General features: G+C 36.0%; 1 protein-coding gene across 2 annotated transcripts in view; it reads right to left on the reverse strand.

Moving 5' to 3' along the window:
- Positions 1-260: 260 nt before the first annotated feature.
- Positions 261-19,530, reverse strand: part of MED23 (mediator complex subunit 23) — a 44,803-nt gene continuing 25,533 nt past the window's right edge. For both annotated transcript variants that reach the window (XM_059400737.1, XM_059400736.1), the window contains 14 exons: positions 18,616-18,790; positions 17,325-17,488; positions 14,615-14,739; positions 13,172-13,377; positions 12,903-13,083; positions 11,435-11,605; positions 10,789-11,005; positions 8,983-9,219; positions 7,874-8,039; positions 7,016-7,088; positions 5,797-6,011; positions 4,543-4,663; positions 3,440-3,571; positions 261-1,395 (listed from right to left, as the gene is read on the reverse strand). In XM_059400737.1, the coding sequence (XP_059256720.1) occupies positions 1,243-1,395; positions 3,440-3,571; positions 4,543-4,663; positions 5,797-6,011; positions 7,016-7,088; positions 7,874-8,039; positions 8,983-9,219; positions 10,789-11,005; positions 11,435-11,605; positions 12,903-13,083; positions 13,172-13,377; positions 14,615-14,739; positions 17,325-17,488; positions 18,616-18,790 (2,336 nt within the window). In that variant the 3' untranslated portion in view covers positions 261-1,242. The remainder of the gene's footprint in view (positions 1,396-3,439; positions 3,572-4,542; positions 4,664-5,796; positions 6,012-7,015; positions 7,089-7,873; positions 8,040-8,982; positions 9,220-10,788; positions 11,006-11,434; positions 11,606-12,902; positions 13,084-13,171; positions 13,378-14,614; positions 14,740-17,324; positions 17,489-18,615; positions 18,791-19,530) is intronic.

Genomic DNA, 19,530 nt, shown 5'->3' on the forward strand with positions numbered 1-19,530 from the left:
TAAGCTGGACTTGCATGGCAAATAAAGATTTAATGATCAGAATAATATGAACCACAAGGAAGACAAAGGTCTAAGAGAAATGTATTTGGATATAAAGATTTGAAGTAGAGTTCAAACTTCTATGATTCTTTAAAAAAAAAAAACAGTAACTCTTAAGTCCCAAGCCAATGTTAGTCACCAACTGTAGTGTACATCCCATAGCAACGGCCCAGTCTCTGCAGTCAGCGCACTGCCTGGAACACAGCAGACACTCACTCAGATTGAGTAAGTCATCAGTTTATTCATTAAGCAGATTTTACTTACTTTTCAAGGCTTTTACAATCTTAATGCCATTTCCCCCCTCCCCAAATTAACAGTTTGTCTCTCAAAATCTGATAAACCTTAAAGAACCAAAATGTATGCTATATTTAAAAATATAAATACTTAAAAATTTTAAGATTATAAAAATTTAAAGAATTGCATCATTGGCTAGATGAAAGTGTCAACCTGGAAAGGCAAGTAATTTATTTTTAAAAACAGAGATTGGAGAGCACCATTTAAGCATAATTTTATTAAGTTTATGCATTTCTATGGTATTTTCTTACAAGGCTTCCAACTCATTTCATACAGTAAGTTTGAGTCCACAGCAAAGGCAAAAACTTGCCAATCTGCCTTGATAGAAACATTAACCCATTTCTTTGGAAACCTATGGTAAAATTTTTAAGTCATTTTTAAAAGAATATGAAACTGTGCTCCTGCAGTGCAATGAAATCTAGAGTCCTTCGCTTGACAAAAATCTCTTATCCCAAAGATACACCAAGAGGTTTACGTATAAAATGATCAGATAACTATTTCACATGTGTGGTGCCTTTAAAACAATGTATTTGAAGACTGAAGTCATTAACAATAAAAACTGAAAATAAGACCAGTGGCTAGAATAGTAAAGACTGAAAGTATCTACAAAAGTCATTTGATCACAGACGCCTCCTTATTCCTAGGCAGATCCAATAAACTATTATGGATATGAGCAGCACGCAGCTTACTTGATCTCTTAGAGACAAAAATATAGATAGGGAGATGGGAGCTATAAAGTATCAATAGATTCATCATTAGAATCAAAATAAAACAATCTGAACATCACTGCTTCTACTACACCACTATGTAGCATGACCATGTTCAGATTTAACAGGTTTGAGTCCACTTTCAAAGACAAATGTGTTTCCATTTTCACCACCATACACCCGGACTTCATGGAGTTACTGGTCAAGACCCTGGCACCTGATTCGCCTGAGGTGCCGGAGACCCACTACTCATGGCCTGTGGAGGCACGGCAGCTGGTTCCATCTTGCTAATGTGTGTGATGAATCGAAGACGGAGTTTTAAAGCTGGTTTTAAGTTACAGATAATCTTCTCTACCTAAGAAATAAAAACGTTAAAAAATATTTCAACCAGGGACACCTGGGTGGCTCAGTGGGTTAAAGCCTCTGCCTTCAGCTCAGGTCATGATCCCAGGGTCCTGGGATCGAGCCCCGCATCGGGTTCTCTGCTCAGTGGGGAGCCTGCTTCCTCCTCTCTCTCTCTGCCTGCCTCTCTGCCTACTTGTGGTCTGTCAAATAAATAAATAAAAATCTTAAAAAAAAAAAATTTCAACCAGAGAACTTCAATTTCCCACCTTTAAAGAAGTGCTTTACTTCTATCTGGAGATAATAAACTAGGTAGTGGAATAGGCTACATGAGAAGTTTCTTTCAGCGTTTTATGTTTTAACAAAAGCAAATACAATTATTTCTCTCTCACATGAGTAAAAAAATGTGTTCTCCCTCACACACATTATATGTGTGCATATAATCTATGTATGTCCACATTTACAAAAACATACTCACCTAGTTAGCCAGTTATCCCACTGTCAAATGCTATTATAGTTTACACTGGAAATTTTATGTATCCAACCAGTTCACCATCCTTTTCTTTTTCTTTCTTTGATATATATTTTTTTAAGATTTAATTATTTGAGAGAGAGAGAGAAAGAACAAGTTGGAGGGGTAGATGGAGAGGGAAAGACTCTGAAGCAGATTCCACACTGAGCACGCAGCCAGTCACAGGGCTCCATCTCACGACCCCAAGATCACAACCTGAGCTGAAACCAAGAGCTGGACACTTAACCGAATGCACCACCCAGGGACCTGGTTCACCATCCTTTAAAATGCCATCATCACAGAAGCATGAATCATGATTATATTTTGAAGTTCTTTGAATAACTTAGGTCTGTAACATTTACCTACAAAGCTAATTTTTTGGTTTTGATTTATACTTGGAATTCAAACAAAATAATATTAGATCTACTTTTACTTAAAATACTAAAAAAAAAAAAAAACAGTAAGCAGTACCATGGCTTTCTTAGCTTTATTCAAATGCTCTTTGACCTTACCAGGAAAGAGCAGCTCAATAATTTTTCCTTTCTGTATTCCCTTGTGTCAAAGTTTCTCAAGCCCAAATACAAAGGATATGCTAAATCAAACATTTCTGTACTGGTTTCCACTCAGAGAACTCTGACAATCCTGCTGAGGAAATAAAGAAGTGAACACCCTCCCCACTCCATGTCCCTAGCTCCAAGGAAAGAATCCAGTAGACTGAGGTTCATAAGTTTATACATCAGTTTACCTTCCTTTCCTGCCAGAGAAAGAAATAACATTAAAGTATGGAGGGGAAGTCACCTCATCTATCTGCCCTACCTCCACCCTTCTAAAAGAGCCAACCTTTCTGTTTCCCACAGATAGGACACAGTCATGATTCAAGTTACGATGCCCTTTCCACTTACAGACGACTTTACCAGAAAGTGGCTCTTTATATGCTGAGTCAGAATGTGCTTCCCTTTAACTTCACTGGAGTTTATATGCCTTTTGAAGCGGCACAGAACAAATCTAATGCCAGTTCCAAATGGCAACCCTCCAAATAGTGAGAACATGTACAATTCCCTGGGACTTTGAAAATTTAAGTTAAGTATCTCCAGTTCCTTCAAATACCCTTTATGAATTATTCTTTTAATTCCCCTGGCTTCCATCTTCTAGTTATGCTGTAATTTGTCCAATGTCTCCATGGTGTACCCTAGTCACTGTGGGGAAAAGTGGGATCTTCTTCACTCATTACACAGCACCTCTCTGGTCTTAAAAACGTAGCCATTCTGTACTGTTTCTTCCTAATGAGATTACTGTTAATCAACCACCTAAGTCTTTTTCAGATGACCTGTTGCAAATATCAAAGCGAAAAAGTGTGAGAAATTATAAAATATATTCACTAGTACTTGAATTATATATGCAGAATAATGTGTTCACATAGTCTAAAAAGGTCTAATAATATCAATCCTTTCCCCTAAAAGAAAAAAAAATAACAAAAGTACTCAAAAGTTATCATCATATATTGAAGTTTTCTAAACTAAACATCATTAAAAGATAATTAACTTACTTGTTCTTTTACGCTGTCACCAGTAAACATATACTTCATATGATACAGGAAGTCACAGATGGGATCCATGTAATTTAAGTGGGCACTACACTGGTCTACATTCAGCAACATGTCATAAAATGCCACTCCGATCTATTTAACAAATAATATAAAATTATTTAAGTGGGCAAAAAAGGTTCAATTATTTGGAATGATGTAGCGGGACTCCATAATAAGACTAACACAGGGATAACACATTTGTTGAAGAACTGTCACTGATTACAGAAATCTGGATGGGCTATACGATAGGATCTGCATTTTTTTTTTTTTTTAAAGATTTATTTATTTATTTGAGAGAGAGAGAGGAAAAAAAAAGTATGTGAGAGTGTGCATGTGAGTGGGGGGAGGACCAGAGGGAAAGAATCTCAAGCAGACTTCCCACTGAGCAGGAAGCCTAACATGGGGCTCGATCCCACTACCCCGAGATCATAATCTGAGCTGAAATGAAGAGCTGGATGTTTAACTGACTGAGTCTCCCTGGCACCCTGATATGGTCTGCATTTACAAAAGAATCCAGACTGCTACAAAATGTCCCCTAACAGGGCTTAAATGCAATTTCTCTTCATAACTCAGTAATGTCGTTTAAAATATAAGAGAGAGACGATTTCCATTCTAGAAACCATTTCTCCATATCTGAGATAACTGCAGTCTCAGGGATACTCTACGTTGTATCTTCTTGGTTCCATTTGTTGGCTCAGACTTCAAAGTTCTATTCTTGTCTCATTTTCTTTTCTCTGTCCTCTTGTTAGGTGACTGATTTATCCATTCCCATGATTTTAATTAATTCCTCTGTACTACAGCGCAGGCTCTCAAATGCACTTCTCCATCCTTAACTTTCTCTTCAGCCTTAAGAATGAGTATTTCCCCTGCATTTCCAATTTAATACATCCCACATCAAACTCATTAGAGACACGGGCACACTAAATCCCTTAAATTGTTCTTAGATCCTACTAAACTAATTTCACTAATGGTTATGATATATAGTTTGGAAAACCCCGGGAAAGAAACATCAATAGATCTTTTAGAACTTAATCTTATCACAGACAACACAGGTTATATTTTACCTCTATCATACAACGTGTTCTCTCTTGCTGAAATCTTTGTAAAAATGGTCCCACAAGATGGTACACATAAAGCAACTGGAATTCAGTCTTCACTATAGGAAGAAGGACTTCAGTGAGAAACCTAAAATTTGAAGATTAGAAATAAAAATTTCTTGTCACTTCAAATCAGCTGAATTGTTTGAACTTTGTTGATACAGCCTACCCAGGCATTTCCTAAAATTTGTAATTTTTTGCAAAGTTTCTTTTTCTAATTAATCTTACATTCACACTGGCTATGGTTTTCCTTTGATTATCAAAATAAATAACTTCAGATTGAGGAGTCATTCTCAACAGTAAAAGTACTGAATGTGAACTACGGTATCCCCTGCCTGCTTTCTGAAAATTTGTGTTATGCCACTTTGCTTTTACAAAAGGCCTACATTATTATAGCAATGGCTTTTCTCGTAACAGGAAAAATTCTCTTTGGTTTTCTTTAGGTTATCAAAAAGAGATACTAATGTAGGTTTTCTGTACAAGTAAATTGGTATGACATGAACTTTCAGAAAGGGCGGCATGTGCTTCACTTTATGTCATTTTGGCTTATGGAAGGTTTCACAGGAATACTTTACTTTTGAATAGCAGGAAAAACCTGTATTTGAAATAAAAAAGAGAATAACCAATCTAATATAAATGTCATTCTCAAGAAATTTGACTCTAATTACTACCAATTTTATAGTCAAGAAAAGTAATCAGAAAATAGCTATTATGAGTTATTCAGTTCAAAATGCAGCTTTTGGGATATATTCTGGAAAAAGCATGCATTTGACTAAACCTCCTGAAACTGTAATGGAAAACTAGATGCCAGACTATTTTTTGCTCATACAAATTAATTTTTTTAATCTTTTTTTTTTTAAGATTTTATTTATTTGACAGAGAAAGAGATCATAAGCAGGCAGAACAGTAGGCAGAGAGAGAAGGGGAAGGAGGCTCCCCGCTGAGCAGGGAGCCTCATGGAGGGGCTTGATCCCAGGACCACTAGACCATGACCTGAGCTGAAGGCAGAGGCTTAACCCAGGGAGCCACCCAGGTGCCCCATACAAATTAATTTTTTCAAACAATTTTGAAATATGAGAGCTTTCTCATTATCTAGAAACTCTACTTAATTAAAACTCACTTTGAAAGCTACTCTATTGAGATATATACCTCCTGTGTAAATGAGATTAATAAACACAAAATGAAAAAGGTCCAGTTTACTTACAAAATCACAATACCTACTTGGGAATGAGAGAGAGCTGTCCAATGCTAGAATGGTGCCACACAGCGTGTGCAAGAGCTAACGTATAGCTGCAGCTCATCTCAGAGTAGGACTGATGACAAGCAGTGAAGTCAAAGAGGCGGAATGGATAGCCAACCCACTCTGACTCGGATGTCAGGCTGGGACTGCTGATAACACTCACAATTCGATCATGCAGGACAATCCAATATGGTTCCTTTAAAATCAGAGGAAAGCCTGATGAAAAATATCCCTTATCAGGTATTCCACCCCATTTCCAATATTCCACTCCAAAGCCTAAACTCATGGCACTTTATTGTTCTTTAAAGTTTTTTACTTCTCTAGCACGTTGTCTTGTGTAACGGAGATTTTGAAAGCAAAATTGGGTGTCTTCATCGTTAAGTCAAATTAAGTCAACAAGAACCTGGGGATAAGTGTCTGTGAGTTAAGAGGGCTCTATACATGTGTCTGCCTAGTTCGTTTAGTATCTGGTATTTACTACACAGTAAATTGCTTTTACCAATACCTATTATATAAACAACACTACTACACATAAATAACTCAAATAAATATATATATTTTGGAGGCATATAAGGAAAAAATGACTGATTTGGAGAGGTGAATAATCAAGTCGTAGAGCACAGAGCTAAGACAGTGTTACTGACACTGAAAGATAACTGCAACAGTCAACTGTGTAGTGCCGAGTAGACACAGGTGGTCACAGAAGGGGGACCTCACATGAGGGAAGGTCAGGGAATGGCTCACTGAAGAAGCAGGACCTAAGCTGGCAAAGAATGAATAAGCTTTAGAAAAACTGACAGAAGGAAAGGGGTTCTGCATGTCTTATTATGCAACACATCAGAAGTACTTAAAACATATCTCAACAAGAGCTATTAGCATGAGCAAAGCCTCTAGATACATAACATGTTAAGTGGTCAAAAGTTGATCAGACTTTAATGTCAAAGCAAAGTTGGATAGATAAGGTGGGACCAAAGGATGCAGGGACTCATAGGTCAGATAGGTTTTTAGATCTCAGGGAGAAGGCAAACAAAATACTCACCGTAGGTTTCTGAAGCAGTAATACCATAAAAACTTAAAAAATATGTAAACACTTAATTGTGTGATGTCCTTGTACAGGCCATCTTACATGCATCTTATTCTTGTGACCAACAGGGACAACTGCATTCCATTACTACATATAAATCACAGTTGTTAACTCACTGGTAATGCAGTAATGATCAGTCCAATTGCATTCATCCATGCTGTAATATTCTCTCTTGGCACTAATGGCTGACTAAAAGTGAAGAAAAACAATTAAAAATGTGAAATTACAAAAATATTTTTATATGGTTGATAATGGATCTTATTTTGAGAATACATATAATTCAGGCTAACAACTGACCTACTTCAATAAAACTACAATGGAATTTTTTGGGGGTGCCTGGGTGGCTAGTCATTGGGCGTCTGCCTTTGGCTTGAGTCATGATCCCAGGGTCCTGGGATTGAGCCCTGAATTGGGCTCCCTGCTCAGCGGGAAGCCTGCTTCTCCCTCTCTTACTCCCCCTGCTCATGTTCCCTTTCTTGCTGACTCTCTGTCAAATAAATAAATAAAATATTAAAAAAAAAAAAAAAACAAGCTATACTGGATTTTTATTGAGTAAAAATTTAACATACCCAAAAACTAAGTAAGGCTTTTCTTAGTTGTCTCCTTTAACAATGGTTGCTGGGATGAAAGACTATTTCTACTTATTTATACTTTTCCAATCATTACCCTCTACTTTTTGTTGATCTTCAAGAAAGGAATCTTGAAGGCTATCTTCAGTGAGATGTTAACATTATTCCTAAATTTATTAAATGTCAAATAGCTACTGAAGAGTAGAGGTGGGAACAAACCCAGGTCTTCTGACCCTGTCCAGGGCTCACTCCATTACATCTATATCACAAAGATAAAATCTGGGACCAAAAGACAGTTATGCATCAGCCCTGGGAAACAGGTTTGTCTAACAGTTCCAAATAAAATATCATTCTTTTTTTTAACAAATAAACAATGAATGTTATTGCATGAAACAGGATACATACCTTTTCAGGACGACATTTAGAAGAGCATTTCCAACATCTTCACCTGAAACGGCCAAGGCCATGAGCTCCACACAAGTAACATGCAGTGCATGCGCAGCTGGGTTGGGAAACTCATTGAATCTCCAGTCACAGTTTGGAAATGGACCAGGAGATTTGCCAGCCATCGGTGCAGATGGTTAAAGCTATAACTGTTTGTTTATTTTGAGATTAACAGCTCACATCTGTAGTGCTTTATAGTTTTAAAAGTGTTTCCCATGTAAACATCTCATTTTATTACCAATTTATCTGATTATAAGTCCCCAAGAAGTGACTGAACAGAAATTAGGCAAATAATAGGAACCAAACACACATCAGTTTGACATAACTGAAATGTACTGACAGCAACAATGTGATTAACCACAGGTATAAATGGTTGTTCTTATATACCTGTGGTTTTGTAACTGTGACAAGATAGCTAGAGAGGCAACAAGAGTAGCCCCAGGCTGCATCCAACCATTTCTTTTAATAGTTATAAGACAGCTGATAAGATTACTTTATAATGAGTAATTCTTTTACTTCAGGAAACAAATGCCTTCATGTAGCAAAACAAATCACAAAACAGTAGCATGATGTACAAACATGATAAGCACAGTGTGCTAATAACTTAAAACATGAAATCAAAATAAAGAAATAAAAATACATATATAGCAGCCTTTTCATTATAAAAGAGAGAAAATAAGTTTTATTGTCTATTAATATTTTAAAAAAGCATTTAAGGATTTATTTAAAGCAAAAAAATTCTATGTTCTCCAGTAGCAAACAGATACATTTACTATAATACAGAGTATTTTTTTTTTTAGGAATATAATTTTTTTCTTTGAAACAGCCTCATTAGGTCTATTTTTTAGATATAAAATTTAATGAAGTGAATGTGTGCCTATCAGGCAGCTAACCTGATGCTAATTTAAGCTTTCAAAATCTTTACAAAAGTAAAAATAAAAATAATTGCAAAAAAGAACTGAAGTTTTGGAATATATAAAAATATTACCTTGAAAGGATAATATGTATTCTTACAAATCAACATTTAGTTATTTCTGAAGGGTCTGGAAAAATCACAATGAAAAGGATATTATCTACTAGTCTGCCAATCAATCTGCAATAGTAGGAGTCATCTGGGACCCAAGGATTTTCTTCCCGTGCATTCATGCCACACTTTAGGTATGTGTCACTTAGACACCAGCCTTGTGGTCGATTATCCTTGAGTGAGCCAATGATGGCATGGACAAGCTTTCTCTTGAGATGTGGGCGTTCTCTCAGATGCATTTCATAATAGTGCAGAGTATTATACAAATAAGTCACGGGGCGATCTGCCAAGAAGAAAACACATTATCACAATGTTAATCTGGTTACCCACAATGAAAAACTAACCCTCTGTTTTCAAGATTACCAAAAAATAGCTCAGAAACTCATGAAACTATTTCACATGCTGGGCAATGGCATACAATGAGTATTTTTATTTTAGGACAAGGCAGAAAGCTTCTAATAATATATACATGGCACATAAAGGAATATCCACTGCAATGCTGCTTATACTAGCAGAAAGATTCAAATAGTCCAAATGGTCAAAACAAGGTAAATCATGGCATGTGTGGCACGAATGAGTTTTTTAGGTACTGATACAAAATAATCAATCCTAACACATTATAAAGGCATTGAACACAACATGCAGAACAATGTGTATATCCTATATTATTTGTGAGGGAAAAAAAACTAACCCCAGGATATCTAAGGAAGGATACACAAGAAACTGGTAACAGTGGTCTCCTACAGAAAAAGAAACTGGGCAGCTAGAGATCATGATGGAGTTAACTACTTTTCACTGCATACCCCTCTCTACCATGTGGATGTTACCTAATTCTCCCGCCCCTTCAAAAAATTTTTTGAAAGGAATGCTTGCTTGAACTTCATACCTCTTCTGTAGTGCTAAAATGCAATTCAGACTTCTGGTTAGGAGGACGATATCTAGACAAAGGACTGAGAAGAACTGCCCCCCAGAGAAATTTACTTTGTCCCCACAGTTGCTGCTCCAGGCCTTTCATGCTCCTGTGGCTGACTCCACCATTCTCCAGTCACCTGGTTTAAAGCTTCACAGTTGTCTTTGACATCTTCTTTTCTATAGTCTCTCCATGAGCAGCTAATCAAGCCCTGTTCCTTCTTCCTTGACTATCTGTCGCTTCCTTATTTCCAATATTATCATAGCTGTTCAGGTACTAATCATATAACTGAATTTTTTGACGGAAGTCTTTGAAATTGCTTCTTCTTTCCGAAACATGCTGCCAACTACAATTAGATTTATCTTTCTCAAGTAATGCTTTTTATCTGCAGGTTATAAGATCAAAACTTCTCAGCCTGGCACTGAAGGTGATTTATAGGTGGGTACAAAGTTTAAATTCTCAATTTAGCCAACGAGGAGACTGTCTTCAAAATGCTGTGATTTTTCCAAAGGATTCCTTCTGTCTAGAGTGTTCTCTTTTTCTGCCTGTTTATATAAATCACACACATCAACAGCTTGAATCCTATCATCTAGGAAGCCTGCTGAGTTAGTTCAAAGTCACATCAGTCTCTTCTGAGCTCATATCATACCATTCTCCTTCTCCACTTATTTGGCAACTAATCACACTCTATGTAAAAGGGGTCATCTCTTGCATATCACTTTTATTTCTGCTATTTAATACATTTGCCATGACCTACCTATTCATATTTTTATGTCAACTATTTTATACTTCACAGCATCACTATATAGCACTATTGTCAAAACACTTTTATTGAAAAACGATTAAAATATAATGTTTAAACCATGATTACCCATATGGTCATGTCCAGACTACTTTTGTTTATTGAGTTATTAGATGGAATTATAATTTGAAAAAGCTTACCGTGAAATTTATATAAGCCACCAAGGTGATCTAGTAGAGTTTCCAGTGATTTGGAAACTGGAAGCAACTCTAAAAATCTGTGGATGACTATATCAAATACTGGGAGAAATCGAAGACACACATTTCCAAAATAGATGGGTAGATAGGGAGACTGGATCTGCACAGGAGGATCAACCTGCTCCGCCAGGCCCTCAAAATACAGTTTCTCAGGGTATTTCTATGGAAGTGAATAAATGGCAAAAGTTCAGGACATCTTTTTCTATTCTCTTAAAAAAATAAAGCTAAATAAACTTGTCATTTTTAAAAGAATATGAAAACATTTTTGTTTTTACAATGCAAAGAAATAAATCTAGAGTGCTTTACTTGAAGAAATATTATCCCAAAGACATAGCAAAAGAGATTTATGTAAAAAGAATTTGTAATAACCCTTTCATTTTGTAACTATTCACATCTACTAAAACTGCACTTTCAATAAATTCCTAACAAAGAGCTACTCTAGAACCTTGAGGCAGTTTAGAGAGCTAATTTCCTTCTATATAGATTAGAGGGAAAACAGAGAACCAAAGAGAAAATAGCCAAACCAATTAGCCAAATTCCTAAGAACAGCATAAACAAGATTCACTGAAGCACTGAACTGAATTAGTACCTTGTGATAACTCATGTGCTTGGTGTGCCAGTCATTCTGTAGCCAGTGTTCTGGAGAATTTTCTTTCACAAAGTCACTTACTCGATTTCTAAAATCATTTGGTTTGAGTAATAGCAACTGAATTATGAAATAACAAACCTGGGCTTCATTTCCTTCATGACTACGCATGGCCTTTGAAGAACAACAGAAAAATGGTATTAAAATGTCTGACCTGTGCAAAAGCATGGGTCTGCTACTAGATAGTCTATATGTGAATATAGTAATATCTCACTATTATTAGAATTTTATTATATGTCTAGTCTACCCCTAACCAACTGTTCAGAATTCCCTAAACATATTTGACTTTCTTGCCCATTTTTGGTTCTCACCATTGCTTTTGCCCAAAATGTCCCTCTTTTTTTTTTTTTATTAATTTTTTATTTTTTATAAACATATATTTTTATCCCCAGGGGTACAGGTCTGTGAATCACCAGGTTTACACACTTCACAGCACCCACCAAAGCACATACCCTCCCCACTGTCCATAATCCCACCCCCTTCTCCCAAACCCCCTCCCCCCAGCAACCCTCAGTTTGTTTTGTGAGATTAAGAGTCACTTATGGTTTGTCTCCCTCCCAATCCCATCTTGTTTCATTTATTCTTCTCCTACCCACTTAAGCCCCCATGTTGCATCACCAAAATGTCCCTCTTTTTTGGTTGAAATTCAATCCATCCTCCAAGATCTCTCACCTAGATAGAGATGGTCTCTTATTGTTGGCAGGCAATATTTTCCTTACACCTCTATCTTAGCCTTCTATTTTACTGATTTATAGATTTAGCTCATTTCTCCTACTATATCATAACCATACTTATATTTGTGTTTCACAGCTAAGAGGTTAATCAACTAAGTCACTCCAAACATCGTCATTATAGTTTTTAAAAAGTAGCATTTTCCAGCCTGGTTCTGTGTCTTCTCTTAAAATTTTGCCTGAAATAGACATCAAGTGAAGAGGAAAAATAATATGGGGAATATTGAGTGGCTATGAGAAATATTCAGTTCTGAATATGGTTGCCAAAGTGTAGAGTAATGATTATTAGCACTCTGCAAAAAAATACAATGACTTTTTTTTTTTTTTTTTAAACCACTTTCTGCCTCTAGTGGCAGCCTTTGGAATTCAACTCAGGGGCTAATTGCTTGTACTTTTACAGTATCACAAGGCCAGCACCATGACTGTCTTATTTATTTATATATTTTCTATGCATAGAACACAGTAGAAATTTAATACACACTTGCTGAATGAATGAATAAAGACAATGGGAAATCTCTAGTTCCTTAGGGAAGTGATAGCAATGCTTGATAATAGTATAATTTCATTAAATCCTTAGAAGCAATATAGCTAGATTAGCGCAAGACCTGTCAGTAGCACACCTTGATCCAAAAGAGAATGAAGCAGCTTAGAAACTTATTCTCAAATAAGCATATTCTTACCAGGCAGAGAATTAATCTGTCCAGTGTAACAATGTTATACTTCCATACCATGTCATTAAGAATTTCAATGCATTTGTTGAGTTGCTGACCCCCAGCTGATGTAGAGAACTCATATACTAAGAAATCTGCAAATGTTCTCACATGGGCTACCAGGGCCCTGGCTCCAATTCTTTCTAATACTCTAGAAAACAAAGAGTAAAAAATAAGTTATATTGCTATATGGTATAACAGTTTGTCAAATGGAATGCAGATCTAGGTCTCTGGCTTACCTATAGCCAATTTGATTAATATGATCTGTTTCTAAGAGCATTTTCCAGAGAAGACAAAGGAAGAGAGGAGGAGAGCCTTGCATAGAGAAGTGGGTAATGATGTCATTTTCATTGGTCATTGACTTCCACTTCCTATATTCCTCCTCCACATTTTTTTTCAGATTAAAACGGCTTTCCTGAGGTACATTATTTTGCTTGAAGAATGCCTAAAAGGAAGATCAGAAGTTTACGTCAAGGGTTATATTAAAAAGAAGAGCACTCGCTATATTGTCAAGAAACCAGTTCTAGGCTTGATTCTGATACTAATAAACTTTGTGTGACCTCAAGCAACTTAGTAATCAAGACCTGAATTTCTATAATGGGAAAATACACAGGCTTGAGGAGATTATCTCAAAAATTCCTTTCCTAGATTTCCTAAGCAGAAATTCCAAGCAGCCTGAATTCAGAGCCTCCTCAATCATCTGATGATCTTCTGTTCATCTTTGAAAAAGAAAGAAAGAAAGAAAGAAATGTATGTACATTTTCGTTACATATTTTGTTATCTCTATAAGGAAAATCCATTATACTACCTCAGACCATCAGTATCAGTATCACCTGGGACCTGTAAGAAATGTAGACTTGGGCCCCATTCTAGACCTAACTGAATTCTAAGTTCAGCAGTCTATCTGAACAAGCCCTCTAGGTAATTCTGGTAAGTTTGAGAACTACTGCTCTAGCCCTATTGGCAGTTTTAAAAAGCAGATGCCCACGGCGCTTAAACTTTTCTCTGAAAAGCAGAGGACAAATGAGGTTTTCCTTTCTCCATATCATAAAAGCCAAGTTAATAGTTTTTCTGTGTGATTAAAAAAAAAATTCAGGGACGCCTGGGTGGCTCAGTTGGTTGGACGACTGCCTTCGGCTCAGGTCATGATCTCAGGGTCCTGGGATCGAGTCCCACATCGGGCTCCCAGCTCCATGGGGAGTCTGCTTCGCTCTCTGACCTTCTCCTCGCTCATGCTCTCTCTCACTGTCTCTCTCTCAAATAAATAAATAAAATCTTAAAAAAAAAAAAATTCAGTCAAGTGTAACAATGTGTATTCTGTGAGGCTCTCTTAAGCTGTATTTCTCCCTATTTCAATTCTAAGAGAGAGACACATTTTTTCAGGTAATGTGTTAATTCTCACAAGATTCCTAAACTGTTAACTAATAAGATAAAACAAAAACTTTATTTTTAGGAATATATTTAGTTCTGGAGTAGGAGAGGGAACAACTCAAGAGACTATGGAATAGCAAAGATTTTTTAAAAAGGAAATATAAGCTAATTTCCTTTGGAAATCACTTAAACAAGCTCTCTAGAATAACACTAAGTGGGAAGAAATGAGTTAATGGGGAAGAATGATTTCATATATATTAAATGGAAAAATGACTTTGTATACATTCAATATGTAATTAAGACCAAATTACCTGTAGTGGGCCTGGAAAACAGCTAAGAGTGTGTGATGCCCAATTATGAGGAGTAAAACTCATGATGGTCTGAAGAATGTCTTTACACCAAGTTCCTTGAATTGAATCAGAGCCTGTAAAAAAATCTAAACATAAACAAATAGATGTAATCCAGATATAAATGACCCACAATTTATAAGTGATATCATAAGGAAAGTAACAATTATGTACACCCATTGAATTGCATAGCAATACGCTCACTGCTTAACTAGTTATATTCAATTTAAACTTTCGTTCTCTTAGTTTATAAATAATTTGAATGATTAATTAGTAAATATGAGCACAATTTATGAAAAGAAGACAAAAGATATTGCAATCTTTTTTTTTTTTTTTTTAAGTAGGCTCCATGTCCAGTGTGGAGCCCAACATGGGAATTGAACTCATAACCCTAAGATCAAGACCTGAGCTGAGACCAAGAGTTGGACACTTAACTGACTGGTCACCCAGGTGCCCCTGCAATTTTTTTTTTTAAGGTTACAGAGCACCATGACTGCTCATGTAGTTCACTCTGACAATGAGGTATCACCACTTTCTTGAGCCAAGGAAACAGAATTAAGAAAGTATCTTTTCTAGTGGTTGAAATAGCTACAGACTTTAACTCTCTAAATCAAGAAGGTTAATTTATGTAAAATAAGATAGTTCACACAAATGTATTTGAGGTTACTAAATTCAATAACTACTTCTTTAAAACAGCAGTTTTCAAAGTATGGTCTGCAGATTCTGTGGGTCCCCAATATATCCTTTCAAGGATTTGATGAGGTCAAAACTATTAAAGTAATAAGAAGATAGTACTAACCTTTTTCTCTGTTGATATGTGCACTGATGGAGAAAAGGGAATGGTAAATAAAACTGCTGGCCCCTAGAACATTCAAACAGTGGCACCAGACTATACTAACAGCCACTGTAATCTTCACTACGCTCTCATAGGAGAGAGGGGCTATAGAGGGGAAGTGCCAGTTTTATTCAATAATATCCTTGAAGTAGTGAAAGGAATGTATCTTATCCCTTAAGTACATCTAATTTTATGTTATGATAGAAATGGAAATATGCATAAAGTGTCTTAGCTACCCTTCAAAAGATGATGGGTATCTTAAGGAAAAATACTTGCAATGTTGTTTAAATATTCAGTTAAATCTCTTAATGGCCTTTTGGCTAAGATCATGTGTGGAATATTGAGTTAAGTTAGCTCCTTTTTTTTATTGGAATTCCACTTTTATTTGAAAGAACATCTGACAGAAAACTACAGTTATTCGGATTTGGGCATTAAGCAGAAATTTTCTTGAAAATTAACAAAGGGAACTTGTTACTTCAAGGAAAACAAATGACAACATCTTTTGCCAATGATAAAATTTGACTTTTCCAGTGAAGAATCAAAATTTTGGAAAACCTGTATCCACTACTATAAGCCTTATAGTTTTCCAAAACTTAATGATTTTCCTAATAAAATGTGCAGCGATATTAACAAATGTGATTTTAAGATACTGCATAGTGAAGTGTGCCCACATTTATAAGATCTATGTAACACAGTAAACCAAAGCTTTCCAAAAACTAATTCATGAAGTTATAAAATACACGTTTTTGTTTTTTTTTTAAGATTTATTTATTCGACAGACAGAGATTACAAGTAGGCAGAGAAGCAGGCAGAGAGAGGAAGGGAAGCAGGCTCCCTGCTGAGCAGAGAGCCCAATGTGGGGCTCGATCTCAGGACCCTGGGATCATGACCTGAGCTGAAGGCAGAGGCCTTAACCCACTGAGCCACCCAGGTACCCCAAAATATACATGAACTTAAAAAATCCACTAGGTGTGCAAAAGAGATCACAGGATTATAAAGTAAGAGTACACAAAGGTCACTGATAGAACTTTGGATTCTATGCTGCAACTAATGTTTGAGAAACCATCACTTGTCCAATTTTTTGTGACATCAGAGAATATTCACAATTATTGGAAAAGGCCATTAAAACACTCCTCCCCTAAAACCTCTTACCTGTATAGGGCCATATTTTTTTTTATTTCTAAAATAACAGATTACAGTAGATGATATGTAGAAGTAAATATGAGAATCCAGCAAAGCTTCTTTTACAACAGGTATTAAAGAGAGATGCAAAAAATGTGAAACAATAGTGCCTCTTCTCATTAAAGTTTTGTCTGGAGAATATACAGTTTATTATTCACAAAAATATGCCATTTATGTTAATATATATTAAGTTTATTATTTTTAAGTGAGTCAAAAAACATTAAAAAAGCATCCAACTAATAATACATTGTATATTACCTAAATTGAATTTAAATGTAAAAAATTTTTTAAAGTGTCTATCTTAGTATCTAATAAAGTAAATATTGATAGATAAAATCCATATAAATAGAAAATCTTTGGGAATTTCATTTTTTATTTTTAAGAGTGTAAAGTGGTCCTGAGACCAAAAACCTCAAGAACCACTACCTAAAAATGATGTAAAATGGCTGAAAACTGAAGCTCAATTCAGTTAAAATAAGAGTACACAGAAGAACCTACATTAATGACTAAACTGGTGAAAGTATTAAAACAAGCATTATTTTTTCCAAACAAATGAAATGGGTCTTTTCAGTATGTTATCCCCTTAATAATCAGTAGGGACACTGCATGCTCTAATTCATCTGTTTTTGTCAGTGGTAACCATCATATTCACTGTACCTGTTACGTGAGTTGCTCTAGCTAAGGTCAATATCAAGGCTCGGTTCAGCTCTTCGGATTCTGCGGACAGCACTGTTTTGGGATCACTTAGGAAGCGTGTGAACTGTGGCTGGACCTCCGAGCTCCCTAATGCTGTTATAAGCCTAAGTGCGGTGCTCTCAACACTGAAAGGTGGGAAAAAAAAGAAATGAAAAAGTTAAGTTACATATAAAGTTTCAGAATTATAGATTTAAATCTAATTCTAGATTGAGTAAATGGAAAAACATGAAAACCATGAATTTCTGTTCTTTGATTAAAAAAACACCCTCCTCCTTTGTGTGAGAATGAGCTTTGTTTAGTTTTAAAAACCTGAGATGCCAAAATAAATAAATAAATACATACATACATACATACCGAGTTGCCAAATTTTATAGCAAAACCATCTAACACTACTCATTTGAAAAAGGTAGCTCATAGCTTATAGGATTACAAAATTTCACCTGGATATATAACATTTCAAAAATCACATTTTTCAATCTGAAAATATATTTTCACTTAAAGCTAAATCAAAGTGACATGATAATTTAACCATAATCTGAAATGTATTTAAATCAAATATTCTTTTTTTTTTTTAATTTTTAAAATTTTTTGTTTTTAATTTGACAGAGAGAGAGATCACAAGTAGGCAGAGGGGCAAGCAGAGAGGGGGGGGGAAGCGGGTTCCCCACTGAGCAGAGAGCCTGATGTGGGGCTTGATCCCAGGACCCTGAGATCATGACCTAAGCCGAAGGCAGTGGCTTAACCCACTGAGCCACCCAGGCGCCCCTAAATCCAATATTCTAAAGGAATAAACTGGAACATTTTGTCAAAGGCCTTGGAAGTACTCATTCTCAGGCCAAAGATCACCAGACGAGGCCTGAATTACCTTAATAACTTCCTATTTAAAAAGCTGTCCTTGGGCGCCTGGGTGGCTCAGTTGGTTAAGCAACTGCCTTTGGCTTAGGTCACGGTCCCGGAGCTCCGGGATCGAGTCCCACATCAGGCTCCCAGCTCCATGGGGAGTCTGCTTCTCCCTCTGACCTTCTTGCCTCTCATGCTCTCTCTCACTGTCTTCTCTCAAAATAAATAAATAAAATCTTAAAAAAAAAAAAAAAAAAAGCTGTTCTCTATTTCTTCTGTATTGGAAATAAAATATCCTAGAAGCAGAGGAGATTTATGACACATGAATACAAATACTATAAGGGATTAAGTTCCCCATGTCCAACACAGTTTCTAAGAAATCTTAGGGAAAGACTGTCATCCCAGAACTCACCAGAGATGGAGCTGGTTCTGGTTGGTTTGTGCAACGGCAGCTAGAGTATGAAGATGGCTCAGGAGCTGCACCCTGTAATGCGGCTGGATGTGGTGCATCCGGTAGCTGAACATCTCAAGAAGTGTGTGTAAGATCCCCCAAGCATGGGACTTGAAAACAGTAGGCAAAAGTTGACCTCGAGGAACAAGACAATTTAAGGTACCAATTATAAAAGCTATGTTTAAAAGACATTGAAGAAAAGTCACATGGAGTAAAATCTGTGTGAAGATTTGATCATGAACACACACATACACACTTTTTCTCCATTAAATTTTCTCCATTAATTTTTCCTTAATGGTAAGGAAAAAAGATCCATATCCTAATTAGAATACCAAGTTTGCTTTTTTCTTTTTTTGTTGGACTATAATAAATGGTACTCAAGCTCATCTGAAAAAAATGAGACAACATATGAAAAAAAATTACCCTTCCTCACTTATCAGTTGTTTTTTAAATTACTTTCATAACATTAATATTCCCAATCTTCTGAAGCATGAGGATCATTTTTTAACATACATATTGCATGACACCCACTCTTATTCTTTCCTCTCTCCCAAAAAAGCTGTATTCAACCCTCAATTATCTGGGAAGAAAAGTAATTATGTTCAAATTAAAATTACACTAAACTATAACTAAAAAGTTGTAATTACCATGAAACAGAAAAACACTTCTATATTAGAAAGTATCTATTATTTAGAACTGCATAACAATTAACAGACACTATAAGCTATCTACTGAAATGCAGAAAACTTTGCCAGTCAGATATAGCCCCAGGGCCAAACCAGCAGAAGCAGCACATGGGACCACACATTCTTGCATGAGAATAGGGACCATGTCTGTCTAGCTCACTGTATCCCAAGCACTTAACAAAATACCCCT

This window comes from Mustela nigripes, chromosome 5 (assembly GCF_022355385.1).
Source record: "Mustela nigripes isolate SB6536 chromosome 5, MUSNIG.SB6536, whole genome shotgun sequence".
Lineage (NCBI taxonomy): Eukaryota > Metazoa > Chordata > Mammalia > Carnivora > Mustelidae > Mustela > Mustela nigripes.